A 25486-nucleotide genomic window follows, 5' to 3' on the forward strand; every position below is an offset into this window, starting at 1 on the left:
CGTAGAGAAGTTTGTAGAGAGTTTGAAAGCAGTGGTCGCTGAGCATCAAAGTTGTGTTTTATCATGTCTTTCTGTGACATTGTCCACTGATCTGAAAATTCAGAAGCACACAATGAAAATATGTTCACGCTTCTCAGCACCCAAACCTTGGTTCGTTTGTGGCTTTTGTCCAAATGGTTAAATCATGGTCACGCTGAATACACTGACTGACTTACACACAAACTGACACACACTAACACATTGATAATGCGCCCATTTGTGCAGTCCGACTGGTTAAAGACGACACCACTTGGCGTTTGTGAACAGAAATAACATCTGTTGCTGCATTTGCATACCGAGCGGAGAACGAGGTACAAGTGGTCACTGGAGACACGCTCAGGACACATTTAATGCCAGGTGTGAACACATGAACGGAGCTTGTGATCAGTTGTCATCAGATCTCTCGGGGACAGATGTTAATGCGGGGCCTCAATGGGACCATTAATTTCTATCAGCACCTTCTCATCTACAAGTACCTTAAAGCACTGCTTCACTAATGAGCTGGGCCTTTGCTGTGGAACTGGCAATAAAGTGTCGGAGGCACCGCCACCAAAAGAAATTGTCTTCTACATAAGCTGTCTGTTTACTATTTATGTTTATTTCTGAATGTGTTCATTGCAGCTGATGGTCCAGCTGGTGTCGATACTGTGTGTGTGTTTGTGAGACTGTGTCTGTTGTGTATTGTATATTGAGCTGCCATAGTCGGCGCATTGGTATTCAGCGTGGGTCTCGCTCTCTCTCTCTCTCTGCTGCAGTCATCACTGCAGTCTGAGAAACAGAGTGTAACATACTCCTGTACTTCCCCTCAATTCTCTCTCTCACGCTCACGCTCTCTCTATCTATTGATCCATCCCTCCTTCTTTCTTTTAATTTCTCTACTTAAGATTTTTAGCATACCAGCATGTTATAGATTACATACTGTGCGTACATTCACGCAAACCACGCGGCCTTGTGTTTCCTTCCCCTTTCCAATCAAGCATAAAATGAAGGCAATTGCAGACGGCGGACATGACATGATTCACAGTCTAACACTGTGTCAGAGTGACCTTGACGTGGCAGTTACACCACCCACCGTTCATCTTTCCGCCTGGGCTTGAGGATTTCTTTTGTTTGTGATTTGGCCTGGTCACAGTACAAAGGCTGGCAGCGAGAAAGTGACAGACAATTGGGTGATGGGAGGGGATTTAAACAAAAAAAAAAAAAAAAAAAAAAAAGCAGTGACGAATAAGTGGCAGTGAAGTGACAGGGTGTGCATTGAGGAAAAGCCGAGAGTAAGTACGAAAGATTGAAAGAGAGGTAAGCTGATCGGTCGTGAACATCCCACAGGGATTGGATCTGTCTCTGTCAATAAAGATCTGAAATTACAGCTTTCTTCCTGTGTGTGTGTGTGTATTGAGTAAAGAGCTGTGGGTGTGTTGAATAGTTAATGGCAGCATCAGATCCAGCTAATGGCATGGCTTACTAACACTGAAGCGTACTGACTAATTCATGATTACTCAAGGTCACCAATTAAAACTTAGTCAATACTGTGTTTTGATACTTCCGCAGTAATAGTTTTCGTTAATGCCCTGAATAATCTCTCTAATCCACACTCTAATGTGTCTTTTCTTCTTCTGTGTTGCTATTCAGATTATGTTTCCTTATCATACCTTCCATTATCTGCCTGCTGCACCTAATCTCGTATCTATTAATCAAATCTTCTTTCACATGTGTCTGTTTGCCTTCATTTTCCTGCCTTTGTTCTGCCTCAAGTAACCGTGGAGTCTCCCAAGTTGTTTCAATCAAAATTGAATTCACTTAATTTCACACTTGGTGTCCAAGTAAGAGAATGAGGGGAAGATAAAGGACAAGTAGAGCAAGACAAAGACTTTTCAGTGTCCTTCTGTCCTTGTTTGTGTGTAATCGCACTGCCACGCTTCAGTTTCACAAAACATCCGACACATAAGCAACTGTCACCCTCAGCATTTGGTAACATGTCTGTCACTAACACTTAGAATAGCAAAAACAGTTGCTTTTTGCTCTTGGCATGTTTTAACAAACTAGGAAAGGAGATTCTAACAAGCACATGATTTACATAATCAAATGGAACACATGACATCCTTCATGTCTGCTTTGTTCGGAGAGGTTTGGAAATGTGATTTCTCCTGGATACAAGAGAGGCAAGGTTTTCTGTCTTTACATCTGCTGCTCGCAGTGATCCTAAAGCTTGTGGGATTATCTGTGTTAGTGGATCCTTGAGACTCTGTCATGTACGCACAGTGGTCTTTGACCATTTTAGCACACAAGTGTGTGTGTGTGTGTATGTACATTCATGCGTGTGTGCATTTTGCAATTGCATCAAGAGATTTTTTTTTATTTTGGATCAATAAGATCTCATGATGAAAAAAAGTAAAAGATTACATGTATTAACTTGACCACACACCTATCCTACAATTGCAGACTCTGCAGAGAGAGAGAGAGTAATGGAGAGGTAGTGTGTGTGTGTGTGTGTGTGTGTACACCTGGTCTTCCTTATGTTATTGGGACGTAAATCTGTTTACACAGTCACATTATGGGGACTTGTCTTCCTTGTGAGGACATAAATCAAGTCCCCATAATGTTAATTACTACATTTTAAGGTGAAGACATGTTTTAAAGTTAGGCTGAGGTTAGAATTAGGTTATGGTCAGGGTCAGGGTCAGGATTAGGCCAGTAGTAATTATGGTTATGGTTCTAGTAAGTCTCCAGGAAATGAATGTAAGTCAATGTAATGTCCTCTGAAGTCATGGAAACCAGTGTGTGAGTGCGTGAGTGGGAGAGAGAGAGAGAAAGAAAGAACCAGAATGCCATTAATCTTTCACACAGAGGATTGCAAAGGCAATCTGTCTGCTATCGTAGATGATACATGACCTGCTATAGAACAACTCGCCTGTTGCATACCAACACACACAGAACAACAACAACACACATTTACACTCCCCACCACAGACACACTCACACAGGCATACAAGAAAAACCAAGAACATCACTTTTAAGCTCATCCACATACACCGCAGTGCATGTGTGCTAAACCGTAGCAAAAATGCTATTTGTTCACAACATGCACCCAAACATGTCCATGCTGTCACAGATGTAACGTGCTTGATTCAGCACGTTACATCTGTCTCTAGTAAGTCACCATTTTCTCCATTTTCTCCATTTTCTCTTTGCTTCTAAAGCCAAACACCGCTTAATACCACACACACACACACACACACAAATCAAGGACTTCACATAAACAAGTAGACACCATGTTGTTCATCATGTTGTCGCCAGCTAATTCATTTTCCTGTCCTCTGTAGGGTATCTGTCATTCGTGCTCCTGAGACATTTTAAATGCTCTGTGTGAGATTAAAAGTGCCAATCCACATACAAAAAATAATGTTTGGATGAGTCTGGTGTTGATGCCTGCAGGATGTACTGTGTTTGTATTTGATATCAAGTTCATTCTTAAAACTGGATCAGGTTTATTGCAGTGAGTATTTATACATAAAAACAGTTTAAAGCTTTGTGGTTCCGTAGCCAAAATCCAGCCTCATTTTCACAGCTGTAAAATTCTGTGTGATTGCATGTGTGTTTTGTTTCAAAGCTTCAGTCCTGTAGCTTTAAACAAAAAGAAGCGAGTGCGCGTATCCACGTAAAGATATCTAATTTAATGCTGTTTATTACCAATCAGGCTGTCTATACAGCACACCGCCACTTATCACAGTCAACCAGAGGAGTAGTAGTTTACAAGTACTAGTAATAATCTTTATTTATTGAGCACTTTTCTAAACCCATGTGACAAAGTGTTCAAATAAAAACAACAGCCCCTGTATTAAACACATAACCGCACAAACAAATGGTTTCTGCATATGCTGCTGTTTATAAATGCTCAAAAATAAGGGGTTACAGTTTAGTTTTAATGCACTGACCTCAGAGACATTTTTACAGCCAGGTAAAAGTTACACTCCCGTAATGTAATGTTCCCAAATAACTACATGAACCCTGCTTTCATGCTCAGCAGGTTCATCAGGTAGCAGAAGTGTGTTCTGTCACATTTTGAAAGCAATACAACAGTTAGGAACACACACACACACACACACAATGAAGTGGGAAAATCCACTGCTGCTGAATGTCTTTTTTTTTTTATGTCTGCATTGTTGTTGTTGTTGTAACCTCCTTTCTCATTCTAATTCTCTTTTAGCATCCAATCAAATCACATACTCACTTCATCAGGTCACATTACAGTCAAATGCTGCCAAGGCTTGTTTACCGGCTCACCAATCACTTCATACCACACACCCCTGCTCACCCTTTAAGAACCCATGAAAATTGGTTTCTAATGATACCAACCCTTTCAACCCTCCCTGCTTCTTTTCATCTTCTTTTTCCTTATGTCATTTGTATAGATTGTATATATATTTGATATTATAATCAAAACAAAGGGTAGTCTAAGCTTTGCTTTCCTCTTCTGAAAAAAGTGTTTCTCCTAATACTGTAAGTTTAAAGCACACAGCAGCTCTATCCATCATAGTATATGCCTTTTCATTAATTCAGGTAAACAGATCAATACCATAAAACCAAGGACAAACACTATCAATTCATATTTACGTGTGTGTGTGTGTGTGTGTGTGTGTAAGGATTAAGGAGTTGTGCTGGATGTGGAGTTGCTCCACAATTTATGCTGAGTCAGATGACAGTGCATCTCACACCTTTCTCTCACCAGCACACACTCCTTAAAACAAAAATCATCGCATGTCTCTGTTTAGCAAGAGAGAGGAGGTGTCACCCAACAGCTGTGATGAGTCAGCCATTAAATAGGAGTTATGCAAGTTTGCAGTTTACTGCTGCTGTTTGAACATCATTTAGCAAAAATTGAATTTTCTTCACTGACCACAACTTCCTTCAATCTCATAGGTCTGATGTCAGCAGGAACCACAAAAGCCCACCGCACTACGAGCACTATCTGTGCAGCAGCAAACAACAAACTAAGCATCAGGCTGGTGAACATAGTGTTGCACTTTGTAGTTTCCCTCAGGATCTAGTGGGGACAAAGAAAGCATTCGCCATGGCCTGCCAGAACCTTGAATCATTAGATGTGAAAATAACCACTTAAATCACAGTTTGAGCAGTTATGTCTGCTGCTGGGGGTCTCTCTCTCTCTCTTTCTCTATCAGTCAAGACCATAATTGTAGACTAAGATGATGATATTTGTGAGCCGCATGGGATCACGAACTTCAGCTCACATCCTTATCAAGTGACTGATCCTCTTAGTCTTTTTCCCAAAGTCGATTTGTGTTTCCAGCTTTTTTAAGTTGCATACCCCACACACACTGATCAGCATTTTTAAAAGTGTGTCTCGGTGTCAGTGATGAAGAGAATGATCACATGCTTCACTACAGCTGGGGAATCTGAGCTCGGCTGAGACGCCATCAGCATCTGTATGCCTGTCGCATGTGTCACCAACACAACACAACCTGTGCCTGTTTCAGAGTGAAAGCAGAGTGTCTGTGAACTGCCTGAGTACAGAGAGCATTTAGAGCATTTCAATTGTATTATTTGTGGCGATGTGCAAGGGCAAATCGTATCTAAAACCCAGCAGTAGGTCTGCAAAGCAAGGTGACCAAAACGAATGAAGTTGTTTGTCCCTTTAATATAACTATGGATTTCTATGAAATCAGGAAGGATGTAAACACTCTCTCGCAACAACGTTACCTTCTCCGTTGGTTTATTTGTGGGGTTTATGTGGTTCAAGTCACTTTTCTTGGCTTGTGTAGTAAGCTTCTGCTTCTAAACATGAAGCACAGGTTTGTTTGGGCTGCTGTGGAAGCTTTTGAAAAGCAAGACTTGCCTAAAATACATATAAATAGCCTATTAAAGGGCTACGAAAAGCAAATGATTTTATTTCAAACCAGAACAAAAATACTATGAATGTCTTCCTGGACTTTTTTGCATAGAAAGTTAAAGGCAACAAAACATGTGTTTACTCACTGTGAATGCAATTGCTCTTTTACATTTTTATACCTTCTATATAAGCTGAGCATATGTTTTGCCAGATATGCTCTTCACTGTCATCCTCCTTCCTTCTTTGGCGTGGGTGTTTTCGTGCCCATTAGAATTTCATGGTCTTTTATTGACCGCAGCACAAAGAAAACTTCAAGCATTTCCCCACCTTCTCCCAGCTTTCTCTCATTTCCTCTAATGTGCTCACTTGTGTTTGCTCTCCTCCTTTTTTACTGAGCGAGAACAAGTTCATGTAAACAAAATGAATTGCCACTTACTCTGGTGCTTCCACACACAACGGGAAGCTAAAGAGAGTAAATATGGAGAAAAGTGAAAGAGACAATGAAGTTAGAGATGGAGGAGGAGTGCCCAGATTACAATCTGTTTCACGTTGCTTTTGTTGTTATTGTCGGCGCCGAATTAGTTCAAGGATTGAAAGACAATTACGTTGGCAGGAGTGTCACTTTTGCAGTCATCCACAGTAGTGCTGAAAATGCTTTGTAAAATTACAATGTATTGTGTCGCATATCTCCCACTCAGGAACTAACCCCAATTATGCTTTATTCCTCTGTGTTTTTCTGCTGTCTTTCATGAATTTTTGTAATCCCTGTAATTTTCACCCCTCATTTTCTACTTGTCACACTGTCAAATGTATTATCTTCAAATCCTCTCCTTTATCTTTGAAATCTTGTCATATCGTCTGTTTTTTTTTCTCTCTCAAATCTCTCTTCTTCACATCTTGTTTCTTAACCCTCTGAATTGTTTTGCCTCCATCACCCTCTTAAATCTATCAACATCCCCCCCCCCCCCCCCGTCGGCTCCATCTTTCCTGTTTCCAGCTCTCTGTCAGGACGCATTGTCGGAGGCGTGTGGTGGTTCTTCACCCTCATCATCATCTCCTCTTACACAGCCAACCTGGCTGCCTTCCTTACTGTGGAGAGGATGGTCTCACCCATCGAGAGTGCAGAGGATCTGGCCAAACAAACAGAAATAGCCTATGGGACATTGGACTCCGGCTCCACTAAAGAGTTCTTCAGGGTAAGGACTCAACACATTCTGCTCACTCACTTGACTCCTATAGAAGTTCCAGGTTTAAACTATGTTAATGAATGTGCCGCTGAACTTAGGCTTCAGAAGAGGCAGAAAGGCACATGCTGCGTTCACACCAAATGTGATTTTTTAGTCCAAGCTTTTTCCATTTTTTTAACGATAGCAACAATTAACAGCTTTTAGTGTCATAGAGATAAAAGCTTCTTCTCCATCGTGAACCAACTGAGTCTGGCTGGCCACAGGATATGAACGTGATGTCATGTCATCAGTCGGAGAACCTCAGCACTGATTTGTCACAGACGTGCATTGACTTTGTTTGTAAATGTACCACACGATGGATGTCACTGTGTCTGGTGTGACCGCAGCATTAGAGGATCAAGAAGACAATTTCCCCCTTGCTGGTCTCTCTGAATGATAAAAACTGAATCAGTACTGCGAAACCAGGTTTTCTTTTTCATGCACTTTATTTGAAATTCTACACTAATCTCCAGGTTTCAGGTTGTGATCATTTGAAAAGAAATGTTATAAATTGTGACATAATTTGCCACGGGGAAACCAAAAGATGTTTAAAGATGACCTGCTGCTAGGATGGATTGTCAGACTGCTGTTAGAAGAGGGGAGCACAGAGACAGTGTATGGACATAATCTTAGGGTTGCAAAATGAACCCCCGCTTTGAAGCCGAGAGAATCATTTGTGCAACCAGGCTGCTTTTTGGATGATACCAGCTGTCAGTCATCCTGGTATCCATTTATATGTGCTGTGCTTTATCTTCTATTTTTCTCTAAATGGGAACATGATTTACAGAATTGACATCATGTTCTATAAAAGAAGACCTGAAACTAGCAAATGAGGCCATTAACTCCTTGGGATTTTTTTTTACTGACCTTATAAATCAAGTAAGAGTTTATTTTCTCAGAGACTTGCATTCAAATCTTTTTTGCCACCAGCGGAGTTAACTGCTACGTCTGGATCACTTTTTAAACCAGAAGATCCGTAAGGTGGAACAATCCAGTCTATACATGTTTGATGGCATTTCTCTTTTAAATAAATGGTATCAATACTGTATTAAAAAAAAACACACAGCAATGTCCATGCAAAGGCTAGGGATTTTTGTTTACATCGAAATAATATCAGAAGCAAATATAAAGAAAAAGTGAATGTAAAAAGGGAGACGCTGTCTCCTTAGAATAAAAGAATAAAAGCTAAGCAGCAGACTCAGACGGAAGATATTTGACGGCGTACAATGATTTGAAATAGTCTGGGTGGGAGGTGAGGAATGAATGTCTGACTCTCCTCGTTCTGAAATGAGAGAGGCTTTTGAAAGAGACAAAACTGTTGCTTCCCTGAAATGTCTGACTTTCATCCCCAGTCAATTTCTATAAAAGTTGATAGAGTCACCTGGGCTGACACAGGTTTTGGGGGCGTTTACTGAATAGTAATGGCAAGCAGCTTAGGATATTTATTCTTTTGATTACAATTCTCCAAGCAGCTTTACTGGAGTGGATCAGATGTCAGATGAAGCAATATTGTTGACGATAAAACATAGTATAGAGCGGTGAAGCAGAGGTGGACTGCATAAGCAGAGGAGGTGGACAGAGCTGTAACAGAATATAACGACTACAGGGAGCTGTTGTATTAAGCAGTGACAAATAAATTACAGCAGAGTGGAGTGAAGTGGCCCAGAGGAGACCTGTAGTGGCTTCACTCAGTGACTTATTCACCCACGTTGACTGCAATTATATAAGTTCTCATAAACAAATGCAAAAACACACACATACACACACAGTGCTGATGGAGACAGAATTTTCTGCTGACACTGCGGGGGAAAAAACACCAGTGTCAGTACTAGTTTACAGACAAAGATGCTCCTTTACGTTGTTGGCTTTGTAGGAATATTCAAAATCAATTGGGTGCTCAAGCATTTTGTGTGTGTGTGTGTGTGTACCAATTTGCCATAATGCTTTGTAAAGACGTGTGAATCAGTGTGTGTGTGTGTGTGTGGGGGGGGGGGGGCGTTTTAGCAGACAGTTTGTGCTTTTGTGAGCGGCTCTGGCATCATCAACGTAACGAGCGGCCTGAAGTCTGTGGAGGGTGAAAAAGCAATTTACTCTCCCTCAGCTGAGGGGATTCACCACCACCACCACCATTAATTATCTGTGTGAATATGCACATGTATGCGAGCATGAATGTATGCATATTCATCAACATATGTGACGGTGTTCATCTCACGTGAGCATAATTGTGTGCTGATGTATATTTAAACGTGTTGTCTATTGTGTGGGCAGACCTGAAGGTGACTTACAGGGTCCATTTCCTCCTTCACAGCCTCACTCAGTGTTAGAAAGTGTGGAAAGGGTCACGCAGTATCATCACATATCAAGCCCTCTAAGGCCAGATGCTGCTTTTTATGTGCACAGTCGTCATCATTACTGTCTCGCTCACTCTCTCCTTCCAACACACATACTCACTCTCTCTCACACACACACACAGACTCATAGGTTTGCGCAGCTATCCTTTTAAGGACTCTGCATTGACATCCACTCAATTGGACAGCCTAAATTAAGCGCATTAAAATCTTAACCAGCTCCTTGGAAATGAGGTTCTGCCTCATTAGGACCAGGTTTTGGTCTCCATGAGGACTACTGGTTCTGACAAGGTCAGTGTTTATGCCAGAAAATGTCCTCCAGAGGCAACAAATACAAGCATGCATGCACGCGCACACAAAGGTGGATACATGATGAACACGCTGCACCAAAGCAACGTGCACGACACAAGCACACACAGACAATTTGTTTGGGTCGGATAAATAAATGATCGGATAGAAGAATATGAATGGATGGAGGGATTAAACATGGGGAAGGAAAATGATACTTAGCCAGGGAGTTTAAAGACAGATCATGTTGGACTTTCTCAGACAGAGAAATCGAAAAAGAAAAAGCAAGGCGAGAGATAAATGGTAGGATGGGAAGTGAGGGGGGAACCTGTTGGTCCTCTTAGATGTGAGTTACATTACAATGGGCCGGGTATGCGTCACGCACTGGTGACACCCCTGGGTGCTGGTTTTGAGTAGCTGAAGCCATGGCTTGTCGCTTGCAGAGTGGCAGAGTAACACTTTATCACCAGGAGAGAAGGGGGAACAGAACTCTGGTGGGGGTTGACAGTTTAACTCCTCCACTTGTTATTTTCACTCTTGAGTACACACACTCACTGTTGCAGGACACTTTTGCGCACATTGCATAGACTTGCATTGATTTCCTGCAGCTTTTCCCCCCAAATATAGACAGAGCATAGGTCCCCAAACACACACACACACACACACATATAAATATATATATAGAATATAATAAAATATTTTGTATGATACCAGACAAATTGTTCTCCTCGGTCAGACTGAATTCATAACTGCACAAACAAATCAGTATTTCACTATTCCAGTCATAAGCTCATTTAGAGTAAGATTGATGCTTGACTTTTAGGAGAGATGTAGTGTTACATTTATATGTGGTTATAAATGTCATTATATGCCAGAGGATAAGAATGGATGATGGAAGATACAAACCCTCCATCAGCTGTGCAATGTTATTCAAGGACTATAATAGTCAGACAACTCTTCATCATACAAAAATGAAATTTAAACTCTTACTGTTACTATTTTTTTCTATACACAGGGAAAAAAAAGTGTCTAATCAATAAACAGTGTGTCATGGTAATGAATAGGGCCTTTTGTTTTCATCTCCTTAGATCTCATATTTACAAATATTCCAGATATTTCTTATTTGTCTCAGTGAGGATGGCATGATAATGATGATGATGTGTATAAGTGAAAATGAGAACATTTAGAGAGGCTGATTTGAGCTTCATTGAGATGTGATTGTCCATCCATAGACAAACAGCATGAATACTTAAATGAAACCATGGTCGTCTTAAAGTGCCTTTAAAGGTGATACAGACTTCCTCCTCTTCACACATTATACAGCATATATATGTATATATATATATATGACTGCCTTTGGTTTGTTAACTAGCTAGAGCTGAGATGCCTTCTTCAAAAACACACAGAAAAGCTCTGCCACTTTATTTAAATTTCCTACAATAAGTATAGAAGAAGGACAAAAAGAAGAGCAGACTGTGAGGCTGCAGGTACCACTGATAGAGGAAGAGAGAGATAAATCCCTCAGATATATATCTTTTTAAGCAGATTTATTCCCAATAAGATTATTTGCTCTCTCATTATCCTCCTCTTCCTCACATATACTTCAGACACTGGTATAAGGAAATTAGATTAAGATGGCGTGATAGATAAGGTGACTCTAATTAAACTCTAATTTGTTTTTTTTGGTTATTTGTTTTTATCTAAGCACTCTGATCATATACAGTAGAACAGTATTTCTGATTTTCCTTCAAGTGCCACCAGAGGAAGCTCATTTACCCTTGTTGTACTCGTACCGCAGTTTGAGTACCATGGGTAAATACTTCATATACTGGGGACACATTATTCACAGCAGCATGACAATATACAGTAAATCTCTAGAAATGACAGAATTCAAAAGTTTGGACTCACTGATGTGTTTTTAAAAATGAATTCCTGCCACAGAAGAAGAACATATTCGGCTACATGGGCTACACTTTCTCATCATGATAAATTATAAATGATTCATTCATTATTGTGTGCTTATAATTATTATTATAAAACCAAAGCCGCCCGCATAGATCTTATATAGGCATCCTAACATCCTCTCAATCTATCATTTCTTTTCTGTTTTACTCACTTGGCACAAAATCTATACTTATCTAGCATTGTATGTAAACAATTCTTAATTAACCTCTGCTCTCTCCTCTTCACCCCAGAGGTCCAAAATAGCTGTGTATGAGAAGATGTGGTCATATATGAAATCTGCTGAGCCGACGGTCTTCACCAAAACCACGGCGGAAGGCGTGGCGAGGGTCCGCAAGTCCAAAGGGAAGTATGCCTTCCTCCTGGAGTCCACAATGAACGAGTACACGGAGCAGCGCAAGCCTTGTGACACCATGAAAGTCGGGGGGAACCTGGACTCCAAAGGATACGGCATTGCCACACCAAAAGGCTCACAGTTAAGGTGGGTGGAATAGTGTAACAATAGGAGACAGTAACAAAGCTGATACTGTACTATTGCTGCGATATTCCACCTACCCTACTGTGCCTTTTATATTACATGTAATTGAGCCTGTCCCTGCTGTCAGGTGAAAACATCTCATATCCAATTGGACTTGGTCAGAACTTGTTTCGATCTGACATTCAGGAGTTATGAGGATAACTCACTCAATCTAAGGCATCATTGCAGTGTTTGGAATGTAACAGGTTTTCACCCATCAGCAGCGATGGACGAGCGCATTGAGAATGCAAATTTCATCATGTTTCCTTCCCCTTTTTGATTTCTTTATCCCCCTGTTTCTGGCTCTTTCCTTTCTTGTGCTACCCACCTGTTAATTTAGGGCCAGTTAGCTCCACTTCTGTGTCCTGTGTCATGTCGTTTGTCCGTCCTCTACTGCTTGTGCCCATCCTCATTGTCCCTGCTCTTTCAGTCGCTCTGTTTCTCCACAGGGCCACCTTACAGGTAACTCTTTCCATTTGTCTGTTGTCCCGTCCCTTTGTTTCTTTCATGCTGAGAAATGGTAGTCATGATGATGATGATGATGATGCTGATGATGATGATTGTAGGTGCATTTTATTAACTGGATGTGACTGCAAGGAGGGGCAGAACCTCTGACTGCTGCCACTACAAACAGGGCCACAAGGGGGAATTTATAGATGAACAGCAAACCAAAAGTGAGAAATGGAAAGTTGAGGGGCCTGGCCAACGGGGGGAATAGAAATTCATCACAATACAGGATCCTACACAAAAAAATACTGAGACACAAATGACTTCAATTGAACAATGTCAAACGAAATCAAACCCAAATCGAGCAGTACTCGGTGGTCTATTCAAAGAAATGCGTGACAGTGTGTGTATTTGTCAGACAGTGTACGGTGGAGGAAGCAAACATGGAACTGGATATTGGCACCAAAGTTGGTCCTTTTGTTTTGGTTTTCCCTCAGAAGCCACTTGTTTATCTGGCTTGTTAACATGAGCCTAAAGAAACAGTCCCAGAAGGTTTCCCTGAGGTATACTGGCAATGAAAGTAATTATTTTTCTACAAGTGACTGTGACATGCAGAGACAAAGTCTTCACAATGTGACAAGTGTCTCTTGAGGGAAAATAATTGAATAAATTCAGTAAAGCTGGACCACTCTCTCTCTCTCTCTCTCTCTCTCTCTCTCTCTCTCTCTCTTTCTCTCTCTCTCTTTCTCTCTCTCTCTCTCTCTCTCTCTCTCCCCCTCCCTCGCTTCACCTCTCTCTGTCAGCCAAACCAGAACGTTACATCAGCCTCACATCCTATCCCTATAACTTCCCCCTGTGTGTGGTGCAAACGAGCCCCTTAAAACCACAGTCACTGTCGTTTATCTCTTGTTACTGACAAAATTGGTTTTTCCGTTTATGGGGGAAAAGTGACAGACAGCGGGTGGGTAGGTTTCTTTCCTCTCCCCACACCAAAAAAAAAACAAAAAAAAAAAAACATTTACTGGGACTATCCACAGTTGTCTCTGACTTCTCTCAATCAGCGGAAAACCCTGTCTACCAGGTGCACGCATGTGGCTGGGAGTGTGCACGTCAGGTGAGCCTGCCTCTCCTTTCACTGCACTAATCACAGTGTTAATTTGAATTGATGATGTTGATGAGGAGGATGGCTACCCTGATAATTAAAATGAATGCTAGGGATGTATACTTTCTGAAGTCTAGCTACTTTTTGACATGATTATTGATGTGTGACTGTAGTTCTCATGACACAGATATGTTTGACCTGTTTTCATCCATACGATGAGTCATGGCCTGTAGCTCTGATCACCCCAGAGAACACTGTCTCTCTCTCTGAATCTCTTGATCGTCTTTACTTCAGAGAGTAAAGACGATCTTTGACGTCTTTCAGTCCGGCCTTGGCAAAAATGTGAATATAAATTGTATATGTTGAAAAGTGCATGCATCATTTGTTTTGAGTATCGATCCTGACCTGAAAAGCTTTCAGTCACAATCTCTGAGTTGATTGGACGTGCAGACAGACAACGAGACAGACTCAGAAACATGCAGCCAGTGACTGTAGAGACTTTTTTGTGGCGATTAGCTGGAGTGATTACAATATCTCATGAACGAAAGAGTAGGTAGTAGAAGGTTAATAGCTGCAGAATATCCATCCATCCATTTTCTGCTGCTTTATCCTCCACATAAGGGTCGCGGGGTGTGCTGTGCCAATCTCAGCTGAAATAGGGTGATAGGCGGGGTCAGACCCTGGATAGTTCGCCAATCCATGTCAGGGCCACATAGAGACAAACAACCATTCACTCTCACACTCACATCTACGGTCAATCTAGAGTGTCTAATTTACCTAATCCCCATATTGCATGTTTTTGGGAGGAACCAAAGAAGCAAGAGTGCTGCTGCAGAACACGTCTGTCTTAGAAAGTGCTTTTAAGGATGAATCCACAGTTGCGGTACCAAAATCAATTCAGAGAGATTTGAAAATAACTCCAGATCTGATCCTTTTTCTACATCCATACTTTTCTGTTGAAGCTATTGTCGCATGATAAATTGAGGGTATGGATTCATCGAAGTCCTCTCACTGACTTCCTGACTGCTGAGTGTTTGTTTCCAAATGTCACAGTCATAAGTATGTTTCTGAGGATGGTTTCTTTTTTGTTTTGAAGTGGACTCGAGTGTTCCATCAATGCAGAAGCTGTTAAAACCTTTTTAAAAATCCATGCTTTTAACTAGATTGCAATCAATGAGGACGACAGATTTACCCCCCTTTCAAGTGGGTTTCAAATATTGGCTATTTCATTTTAACAATATGCTAAAAAAAATATATATGTTAATATCTATAGGGAACATACAAGAAAGAATGAAGATGAGTGTATTGTACAAAAGTAGAATTTGGAGGTCAGTGCCTTCAGGGGTGTGAGCAGGAGGCCTCACACACACACACACACACACACACACATGCAGACAGTGGGGAGGGCAGAACACCATGGTTAACATAATTGATACCCACAGTCTGACACTTAACAGTGGAGCTTCCTCTGTTAGTCTAACCCTGTACAGGAGAGCGACACCAGAGTGATGCACAGAGACAGTAACATGAACTAATGGACGGAGAAAGTAAGATCAGAACAGAGATTCTGTGGAAAAACGTCTCTGAAGTAGAAAGAAATTCAAAGAGAAAGAGAAGAAGAAAATGTTGTCTGGGGTGCATCCATCCCCACTAACTCACCTTTGTCTGCTCAACCCCCTCTGACTTCTCCCTCTCCTCTTTTTTTCCCCTCCCTCTTCCTCCTGGCTGTCGTTCCCACATCCATCGTGTCCGTTTGTCCCTCCATCCTCTGCTCTGACCAAACTATCTTATCTGTCCCTCCTTTTTACTTAAAGAAATGCGGTCAACCTGGCCGTGCTAAAGCTCAACGAGCAGGGCCTGTTGGACAAATTGAAAAACAAGTGGTGGTATGACAAAGGAGAATGTGGCAGCGGGGGAGGGGATTCCAAGGTTAGCCCTCTCTGTCTGCCCACCCCACCACTAGGGGACAGGGGCCGTTCACCGGCTGGGCAGCCTGCAACGGTCCCCGTCCTGAGAGAGTAACGCATGCATCTGCCCTGGCAAAGAGTCGAGCTGCAAACAGGGAGAGCAAAAGTGACACATCACAGCTTCAAAAATAAACACAGTGTTGCACTGATGTCAGTGGTGTGTGCCCTTTTTATACATAAAAGGTTCAGACTCAGTGACAAAGGTATAACACTGCTTGTTAAAATACAGAAAGAGTGAACTTTATTTTGTGGTGGAGCAATGGTTTGAAAAATAATAACAATTTGGCTGAGTTTGTTACAGACGGCAAAGAAATAAAAGCACTGTTTTTAGATTATTATATTACATTACTATGTGTAATATTTGGGGATAAGGAATTTATTTTTTCTTGTTTTTAATGGAGTGAAATTTCTTCTTTGTGTATGACACAATCTGACAAGCCCCTCCAAAAAGGTCAGAGTGCAAGGTAATGGGATGTTAGTTCAGTTCAAGGAAGGCAGTTACTGTCAAGACAGGAATATTCGCCCCCTAGTGGTAGCTCTGGGAAGAGGAGTGATGAGATGGCAGTCTGGAGTTAAACTGATCTTCATCGCCCCTTCAGCTGTATCTCACAAGGATAGGACAGACAAAATATGTGATAAGACTTTTCTTTGGAAAATAAAGTCCAACATTTTGTTATGCTCGTGGATTATATATTGCAGCCTGTATGATTTAGACAGCGTTGTTAAAACCCCTTATTTCATTTATTGTGTTCAACAATAGACCCATCTTGTTTGGAACAAAGCAAATCACAATGCTGTTTGTCATGACATACAGCAAACGAAACAATTTGACTGTGCTTACAGCTGCATGACACTGATAGCAAGTTGCTATGCTTATATTTTATTATACTTTATAATAGTAGCATCTATTGTTACATTCGTTTCAGATTAGACCTCAAATCTGTAGTTCCTCTGTAGATGTAGATGTTGTGGAAAATCCTCAGCCACGTTTTTTTCCAGTTCTGTCTCACTTCATTCAGCTCACTCTTCCGGTTATAACACAGTGCCAGCCTTATATGTGCATAGTCCTGGCTTAACGGTACTTGCCTCTGCTGAGTGTAGGATGAGCTGGGGCAGTATGGGTGTGTTACCTGTCGTGACAAAGGTGGGTCCCACTCATATGTCTGTAGCTCGCTTTAGCTCCTCGCCTCCCCCCAGCCCCTCGTGAACGAGCATACACACATGTACTCAGTGGGATCCATGCTAGGTCACCTGATGTTGTTGTTATTGTTGATACATTTCTATGTGACTGAGCTGTGCAATGCAAATGTTAAATACCTGAATAACATAAAATAACATAACCTATAATGTTATTTATGTTATTTTTACACGCGAAGAACCCCGGTAAACCTTGCAGTTTTGAAACTGAGCGAAGCAGGCGTCTTAGACAAACTGAAAAACAAATGGTGGTATGACAAGGGAGAGTGTGGACCCAAGGACTCTGGAAGTAAGGTCAGTCTCATGCTGCTGCTGCGGCCCACAGACCGCTAGCTATAATCCCTCATCCCGAATACGCTCCAGATTACTGCAACTGCATTTTAAACACTGTAGCCTGTAACATCACTTGAATGTGCCAAACTAGACTAGACAATCTATTTAGTGGTTTCATTTAATTTCCCTATTTGTATTTCAGTGGTGGATCACATTTAGATGAATTGGCATCAGATTAAACTCTTGATTCTAGATTCTTCCTCAGTCTCTGTAGCAATCTGTGGCAAACCATCTTCATTACAGTCAGCAGTAGGACTCTACTGTAAACTTTGATTGCCATCTGCCAACTTTCACTCACATGCTTTTGTTTTGATCTCATACACTAGCCCATTTTTGGTAGCCTGAAACCCATCCACAAAGATGAGATGTGTCTTAAGCTGCAGCAAAAATTGATTTGAAAATATTGGCTTTTTCCTTCATGTTGAACATTTTGTCACACGACAGGCTGTTTAGACTCAGGCTTGGTAAGGCTTTATTTTACTGGTTCATGTTTCACTGATCCTTTTGTGGAACATCTAACATTGTGTACTAGTATTCAATTTGCACATTTACATTTAAATATTTTAACTTTAACATTAACATTTGACAGTCACGGCAGAACAGGTCAACTGACCATTCAGCTTTTCTTTAAAAAAAAAATAAAATATCAAATAAATTATAAATAAATAACATTATTCATTCAATTATACATGGAAAATGTATTATTCATCGCGTGGGCAGTAATTAAGCTATTACGTCCTGTGGAAATCAACATTTGTATGTAAGCTCAAACACAATTAGCCTAATTGTAGCTTCAATAATTACCTGTAATTAAAACCAGATTACGTTGCTCATCTGAAATGTATTTGGAAATGACAAACCAGTGAAATAAAGCGCTACCATATTTTATGATAGTGATGCTGTTTAAGTGTTATAGCTAATTCATACTGCATCTGCCAGCACTTTAAACACAGTCAGCAGAGTAGAAACACTTTTTTATTATGAAACTCCAGATGTTGAGAACAGTCTACTGGAGCCATTAAAACTACAGTGAAATGTCACAAGCCTGCTCTGTAATATATCACTCTATGATTAACTGTTAGGTTATTGTTGATTTAAGCTGTGGTGATATTATTGTCTTGTACTAGATAATGTAGTTCTGTAGTACAAAATGTTACAGATGTGTAGTAAAGTGTGTATATAAGTGTTGTGGTGACGGTTGTATAGTCGTAGCCGTAGATTGTAATACCATAAGGTGAAGTAGAATTCAATAGCACTGTAGTAGCAAGTTAGCACTGGATTTTGGCTGCTAATATTTTGTTTTCTTTGACAACCTCTATCTCTCTGTCTGCTTCTTCCTGCCTCTTATCTGCTCCCTCAACCCTTCTTCACACTCTTTTCTTGTCATCTTGTCCATCCTTCACCTCCCTCACTATCAAACATGTCTCCAATCTTTACTTCTACACCTCTCACCTTTCCCTAATATTTCCCATGCACGTACCTAAACTAACTCACCTAACTCCATACGTGGCATCGATTTCTCCCTCTCCACCTCCTCCCTATCTCTCTCTCTCTCTCTCTCTCTCTCTCTCTCTCTCTCTCTCTCTCTCTCTCTCTCTCTCTCTCTCTCTCTCTCTCTCTCTCCAGGACAAGTCATCACAGGCCCTGAGCCTGTCCAACGTGGCTGGGGTCTTCTACATCCTTGTGGGCGGCCTGGGCCTGGCCATGCTGGTGGCCCTGGTTGAGTTCTGCTACAAGTCACGGGCCGAAGCTAAGCGCATGAAGGTGGACCTTAGCCCCCCCCACTGCCCCAGCCCCTCCCCCAGCACCCAGAATCTAGCCACTTATAGGGAGGGGTACAACGTGTACGGCTCCGAGGGGGTCAAGATATAGGGGTAGGATTTAGAGGCTCCCATATATAGGTGGGGTACTGGTGGTGTTGATCATGGTGATGGTGCTGTAGACATTTGTACTGTCGATGTAGACGCAGCCACACGCACCTGTGCTGGTCTTCATGTAACATATGAGGATGTGGTCAAGCATTGTGGAACCAACGAAGCTCCTTATGTTTTGTTTTTTTTGCCTGTTTTATTTATATATGTATATATATATATATATTGGCCCCATTTGCTTTGTTAAAGATTAATTTTGCCTATTTAATTTATATATATTGGACTAATATTCAATAATCTTTTGCTAGTTTTGTTACACTTGGGGTTAGATACAGTGTGTGTGTGACTACAGCTTTGGTTCCATCGTCTTTGGCTGCAGATGATGATGATGATGATGATGATGCTCTTTGCCGATGACTTGGTTAGGCACCTGCATTGTAATCTTAGGTAATACCAAAATATTGCGGAAGCAGGGATGTACAACTCCATCCTCAGGGTCTACCATGGGATCAAACGTGGTTTTATATACTGTGTAGGGCTTCTAACAACACAATTATTTGCCAGTTTAATTGATCAAGACAAAGAAATAGACAGAGACAAAGAAATAGAGGTGGTCAAAGAAAACGAAATATTATCAGCCAAAATACAGTGTTATCTTCTTACTACAGTATACTCTTATGGTATTAAATTCAAAAAATAATAAAAATCACCATCCTCCAAAAGCCCTTCACATCACTTTATTTTCTGACCAGCTGTGAAAACCTCAAAATATTCCATCATTATTTGCAAAAGACTAATGAAAGATGCAAATACTTTTAGCATTTTTGTAAATCTATAAAATATTATTGTGTAAAAACACTCAGACTAGCTTGTATTGATGACAACAAAATAGAAATGGCTTCCTGATATTAACTTACCATATAAAAGTTTATCTTAAACCCATACAGTATGATACAAATCCGATCTTTTCTTGAGTGGAACGGAACATTCCTCAAATCACAGAAGTTTGTTAGTGCTGTGATCCTTGTTCAAATCAAACTGCTTCTAGCTACAAATGAATTAGCTGTCGTGTGGCAACCCAGATATCTCAGAAGGAGAGAACAGGAACAGAAACCTTCCTCTGCTCACAGGAGTTTGAGTGACCTGTTGTTGCCTCTGTTTCCTGTCATCTGTGTGTGTCGTCATATGATGGAGTTGTGCACCCCCGCTTGGAGATGCTCCAAACAGGCATTTCGACTTGTACCAGCCGTCACGACTGTATAACAGCCCAGTTACTGAGTGTTAACGCAGACCAATAATCAACAAAACACTTCATATAGAATGGCTACCTAGTGAGGCTGTTTATTAATGTTAAATTGCAATTAACTAATAGAAAAGGAAACGCCAAACTTAATTTTCTTCTGCTGAGCAAAAACCTTTAAGACGCTTCACAAAGCATCCGACGTCCGACGATTACCTTATTGTATGCTGAGGATGCAAGAAATAAAGTTAGCAAAATGGGATGCACTAAATATCAGCCATTATCTGTTCAACTGTAACAGCACCGACTTAAAATGAAATATAAAGTTTAGAACAAATAAACCACTTTAAGTGTGGGGCATTTTTGGACTGTACTCAAAAGCAATAACACAGCTCTTAACTGCATTTCCTCCTGCTCTGCAGTGCAACTGTCTGGACCTGTGCCATATTCCCCCCCAACTTTAATCATCTAAAGGAGTTTAAAGTTGTAAAAGTATCATTTAAACATCCAAGACAATATAGACTGTATAGAGTCCCTGTTTTTTGCAGTCACTTGTGTTTTTCTCTTTAGTTTTTAATTGAGCTGAACATAAAAATGACAGAACTCACGTCTCAGTTTCTGGCAGTGTATTACCATTCACCGTTGTTTTATATTATATTATATAGACAAAGAAAGGTATCTTAATAGAACTTATTCATTAGCTATAGTTAATAAGCAAAACAACATGCTATGTGTCAGAAAGTGAAGCATATTTTCTTCCCTGGCATCATTTACAGTGGTTACGTGAGTGATATTACAGACACTCTGAAAATAAAGCTTTCTGGCTGTGAGAGGAATGAGGTTTTCATTCTACAGCAGCGACTGAGCGTGAACAGAGAAATCATTGAGTAGCCTTTCTGTGTGAAGTGTCGCCCTACTCTGAGCAGTATAGTCAGTCACTCCCTCTCTATAAATCTGAAACCTCGAAAGAAAACTCCTCCATGTTTACCTTCTGTCTTTCCAAAAATCCTCACCTTCCAAATCCTTACCCGAATCTGTCAGATTATTGAAACCCACAACCCACAAAATGCATGGTCACCTATGAAATGCAGATGTCTACGATCTAAACCCACGTGTGTCTCTGTTGTCCGTGTTTGTTGGATGTTGCCTGCTTCTGCATTTAATTTACCGTGCTAGCATCGGAACAGTGTGACAGTCGAAGGATTGATTTGAATTTGCTCACGTTTGGGGTGAATTCACACCGCTCGCACGAGAGCATACACATGAGCAAACAGTGGGATTCACATCCTGCTGTGGTTACTGTTCCTCTAATTAACAGGTGGGGGCAGCACAACGCGAACAGACACAGTAAAACAACAACAAAGGCAGGAAAGATGACTTGATGCCAGTAAACATAGATGTAAACCATAGACATGAATACAGAGACGCCACATCAAGTAGACATGGAAACATTTTTTTTGCGACAAATGTGCTGTTTTTTTTTATTTATTTATCCTTTATTTAGCCAGGAAGGTCCCATTGCGATACAAGATCTCTTCTTCCAGGGAGTCCTGGTCAAGATAGCAGAATAGATAGTACAAATAGTTACAGATTTAACCCTTCAACACCGACGACACACTGCATTACCGTAGTTACACGACGGTTTGTGCTATCGGTAAAATTCCAACGGTTTGTGAAACCTGAGGAGTTGCATGTCAAAGCCAACATTAGTGCTTATTATAGTCAATTTACTCGTGCTGTTTCAGGAAGCCAGAGAATCAGCGTCTTTGTCTCCAGAGAGGAAAGAGTGGGATGAACACTTTACATAGTTTCCATTTTGTTGGACTGTTTTTTGCACATTGAGAGACAAAGAAACATTAAAAGACTCAAAAAAAATTATGTTTTATACTCTTCAAATTTAACATGCAAAATCTGTTGCTTGTGTACAACTGCAGAGTTTAAATTGTTAAAACTGTATTTCAATATGCAGTAAATTGTAAATAACTGCCAGATATTGGGAGTTATTCTGGAAAAATGGGCAAAAGCACTTAGTTACAGGACACTCTCTGGTCCTTTTATGGTTAAAATTAGTAATTAATTCTGAGGTTTAGCTGTTAATGGGTTAAGTTTTTAAAATGTAATGATTAATATTCATTTCATATTCTCTGTCAAAAAAATTATAGACAAATAAAATCTGTAAATTGTATGTATGAAAATTGTATAAAATTGTGCGGCATCGTTCTTGCCCTCCAAGAGGGCTGGGACATATTCTCCTGCAGTCAATGCAGTGTCTACATATACAGTATATATATGTCAATAATGTAAACAGCACATCTTAATTTCCGTGATGCGGTGTTTTCTTTTTTGGGGAAAAACTGAAAGAATATTTCTTTGGTTTACAAGAACACTCTATGTGGCATCTTTAAAATTTCAAATGGTATTGATTTCCAATAAACACATCATGTGATTGTTAATTCCAAACGATATTTTGATTATATATTACTTGATTACTGATACAGTATGTGTAATTGCACCTTCATGTGTACAGCGTGGATACTGGCACTTGCATGTGTAAATGTTTCAGTCGCATGTCTTTGCATGTACAGTAGCTGCAGCTGTTGTCAAATGTCTGCACAAGATGTCTTCCTTTAAACAAACTCTCCACTCTGCCCTCTCCTCCATCTTTGCCTCATGTAGCTGTCGTTTTCTGAAGCCATGCGGAACAAGGCCCGTCTGTCCATCACAGGAAGTGTGGGGGAGAATGGCCGCGTCCTGACGCCAGACTGCCCCAAAGCTGTGCATGCTGGCCACGCCTCCCTCAGACACCCCGGCCTTGCAGTGGTCTCCTCTGGACTGCCCTGAAAACCAAAAACACCTGCCGTGCCTTACTGACACATACACACACACACACACACACACACAGACTTTGACAAGGACACACACACACTTACACACATCTCCATATGTGCATACATACAGTACTATCACACACGTCACATCATAACACACACATGCATAAAGTTAAGCTCAAATACAAATACTCAAACACACATTTTTACACACTTGAATACACAAACATCATATCATCATCTCACTTTCCTGTTGCCATGGAATTATTTTACAAGAGACACGTAAAATACGACTATGTATTGACCAGCGGAGGAGAAAACATGAACAACAACAACAACAATGGCTGTCACAATTGCCTGCAGCATTTCTTTTTTCTTTCTTTCTTTCTTTCTTTCTTTCTTTTTTTGAGAGGATACCATACCACAACAGGAAAGCCAGCACAGACATACGTGACGTGAAATATGAGCTGTGAACATGAGAACAGAACAGATCATGATGATGATTGTGATCAAGGTGATGATCACAGCTGACGGTTAAAAACAAAACAAAAAAAACCACAACAACTTTGCTCTTTCTACATTGGAAAATGTTGGCCAATAAGCCACATCCCTTGACAACGCCTTACCAAGACTACAAACCTTGTTTTCATCATCATCGTCATCATCATGGTCTTTGAATCATTTTTGTCTTGCCTGCAAAGATTGAGTGCCAGGTATTTTTCACCCATAGAAGACCAGAAAACTGTAAGCTTGAAAGTTTGGACTGTGCGAAACCCACATCCCACACCATGGACTGTTTCGACTGAGTGAAAACGCTTTCTTACTACACACAATAGAACGATTTCTCGTCCCAAACCAGCGAGATAATCAGCCAATATAGAAACAGAAGTAACCTCGATAACACGTTTGTTTGGCTCATCTCGGCCATTAAATTCACAGGGGTTTGTAAAAGACAAAAAAAAAAAAAAAAAAAAGCTTAATAACCTGTAGCAATTAAAGCAGTCAGTCATCAAAAGCATAAACAAGATGGTAGAAATGCGAAAAAATAGTGAGGTTTTGTTTCTGCCTTGTGGCAAAGGCAAGGTTCAAGCTGTACATTCAGTGGTGGAAAAGAAAACTAAATGTTGGAAGATCTGAAAATGGCTACCTAACAAACTGCTTGTGAACAGGACGTCTTGGCCTTTTGCGGAACGATGGTGAAGAAATACGACGTTTAAACCATGTGGGATGAAAACCTTTCGGTTGTGCAAAAAAGATTCAGCCTCTGTCTCCCTATGAATAATTGATCCAGGCATAGGAAAAGAGTAAATTGGTCCATTTTTCTTTGCACATTTCCCACACGGGGGCGTAAACCATCCTTTTAAACGTCTGCAATAGAACTGCGAGTAATTGATCTATCCTGTGTGCGCCTCATTTGAACGGAATCATACAGTATAGACCGGTACAAATTGCAGTTTCTCTAAACGTATTGCGCTGGGCAGTTTGGTTGTCGTTTGAGATCCTCGGTCCTTCCCTGTGATCGGGGAGAGGCACCGTATCAGATCAGATCGCTTGCTTTTTAAAACTGTTGTAAATAACTGCGTAGCAGAACAGAGCTCACCTCTCTTTTTTAAATCATCTTAGATAACAATTCATTGCAATAATGAATATAAAAGAAAAATGCCACTACTTGTAATTAAGATAAAAAATCTTTTTTTATAAATCTACATATTATATATAATACAAATAAATAAATATATATATATATATCTATAGAGAGCTATAGAAACCATTGATCACTGATTGTCAGAGGCTGTGGCATACATTCTGTTATATGGCTGTTTTTTTGATAACTTGAGAATATAATATGCCACCGTCTTTGTGTGTCCTGCTCAACACTGAATGTCCATCTGGTACTCTCACACACACACACACACACATGCAGGAAATGCACGCGCACACACACACATTGCTGCATTCACAGGGTCAAGCGCAGAGCAGTCACTCTAGCACCAGGAGGGGAGAGGATTTGGTTATTTTGCCTATTTCGTTTGTCTGTTCACTGCTTTTCATTGTCTAACAGTGCTTTTTTTTCACCTCTCTGTCGTCAGCTGAAAAGGCCCCAGCGAAAGTGTACATGACAGTGTTCAACACTGATACTGATGCAAGGGGGGACACATTTGTGCCGGCCTCGAGAGGACGGGCTCCTGTCCATTACTGTACTGTCGGGGGAAACAATGCAGTCTGACATTTGTGTTGCTTTTCACATCAACTCTGCGCTTTCATTGCCGTTCGTT

General features: G+C 40.7%; 1 protein-coding gene across 6 annotated transcripts in view; it reads left to right on the plus strand.

Moving 5' to 3' along the window:
- Positions 1-23572, plus strand: part of gria4a (glutamate receptor, ionotropic, AMPA 4a) — an 86146-nt gene extending 62574 nt beyond the window's left edge. The window contains exons 14-18 of one of the 6 annotated variants that reach the window (XM_058633416.1): positions 6882-7080; positions 11942-12189; positions 15589-15703; positions 18898-19035; positions 23059-23572. In XM_058633416.1, coding sequence (XP_058489399.1) covers positions 6882-7080; positions 11942-12189; positions 15589-15703; positions 18898-19035; positions 23059-23223 — 865 coding nt within the window. In that variant the 3' untranslated portion in view covers positions 23224-23572. Of the gene's footprint in view, positions 1-6881; positions 7081-11941; positions 13787-15588; positions 15704-17117; positions 17233-18897; positions 19146-23058 lie in introns of those variants that run through there. The other 5 variants (XM_058633418.1, XM_058633419.1, XM_058633420.1 and 2 more) reach the window with 5 other exon arrangements.
- Positions 23573-25486: the final 1914 nt, after the last annotated feature.

This window comes from Solea solea, chromosome 7 (genome assembly GCF_958295425.1).
Source record: "Solea solea chromosome 7, fSolSol10.1, whole genome shotgun sequence".
Classification (NCBI taxonomy): Eukaryota; Metazoa; Chordata; class Actinopteri; order Pleuronectiformes; family Soleidae; genus Solea; species Solea solea.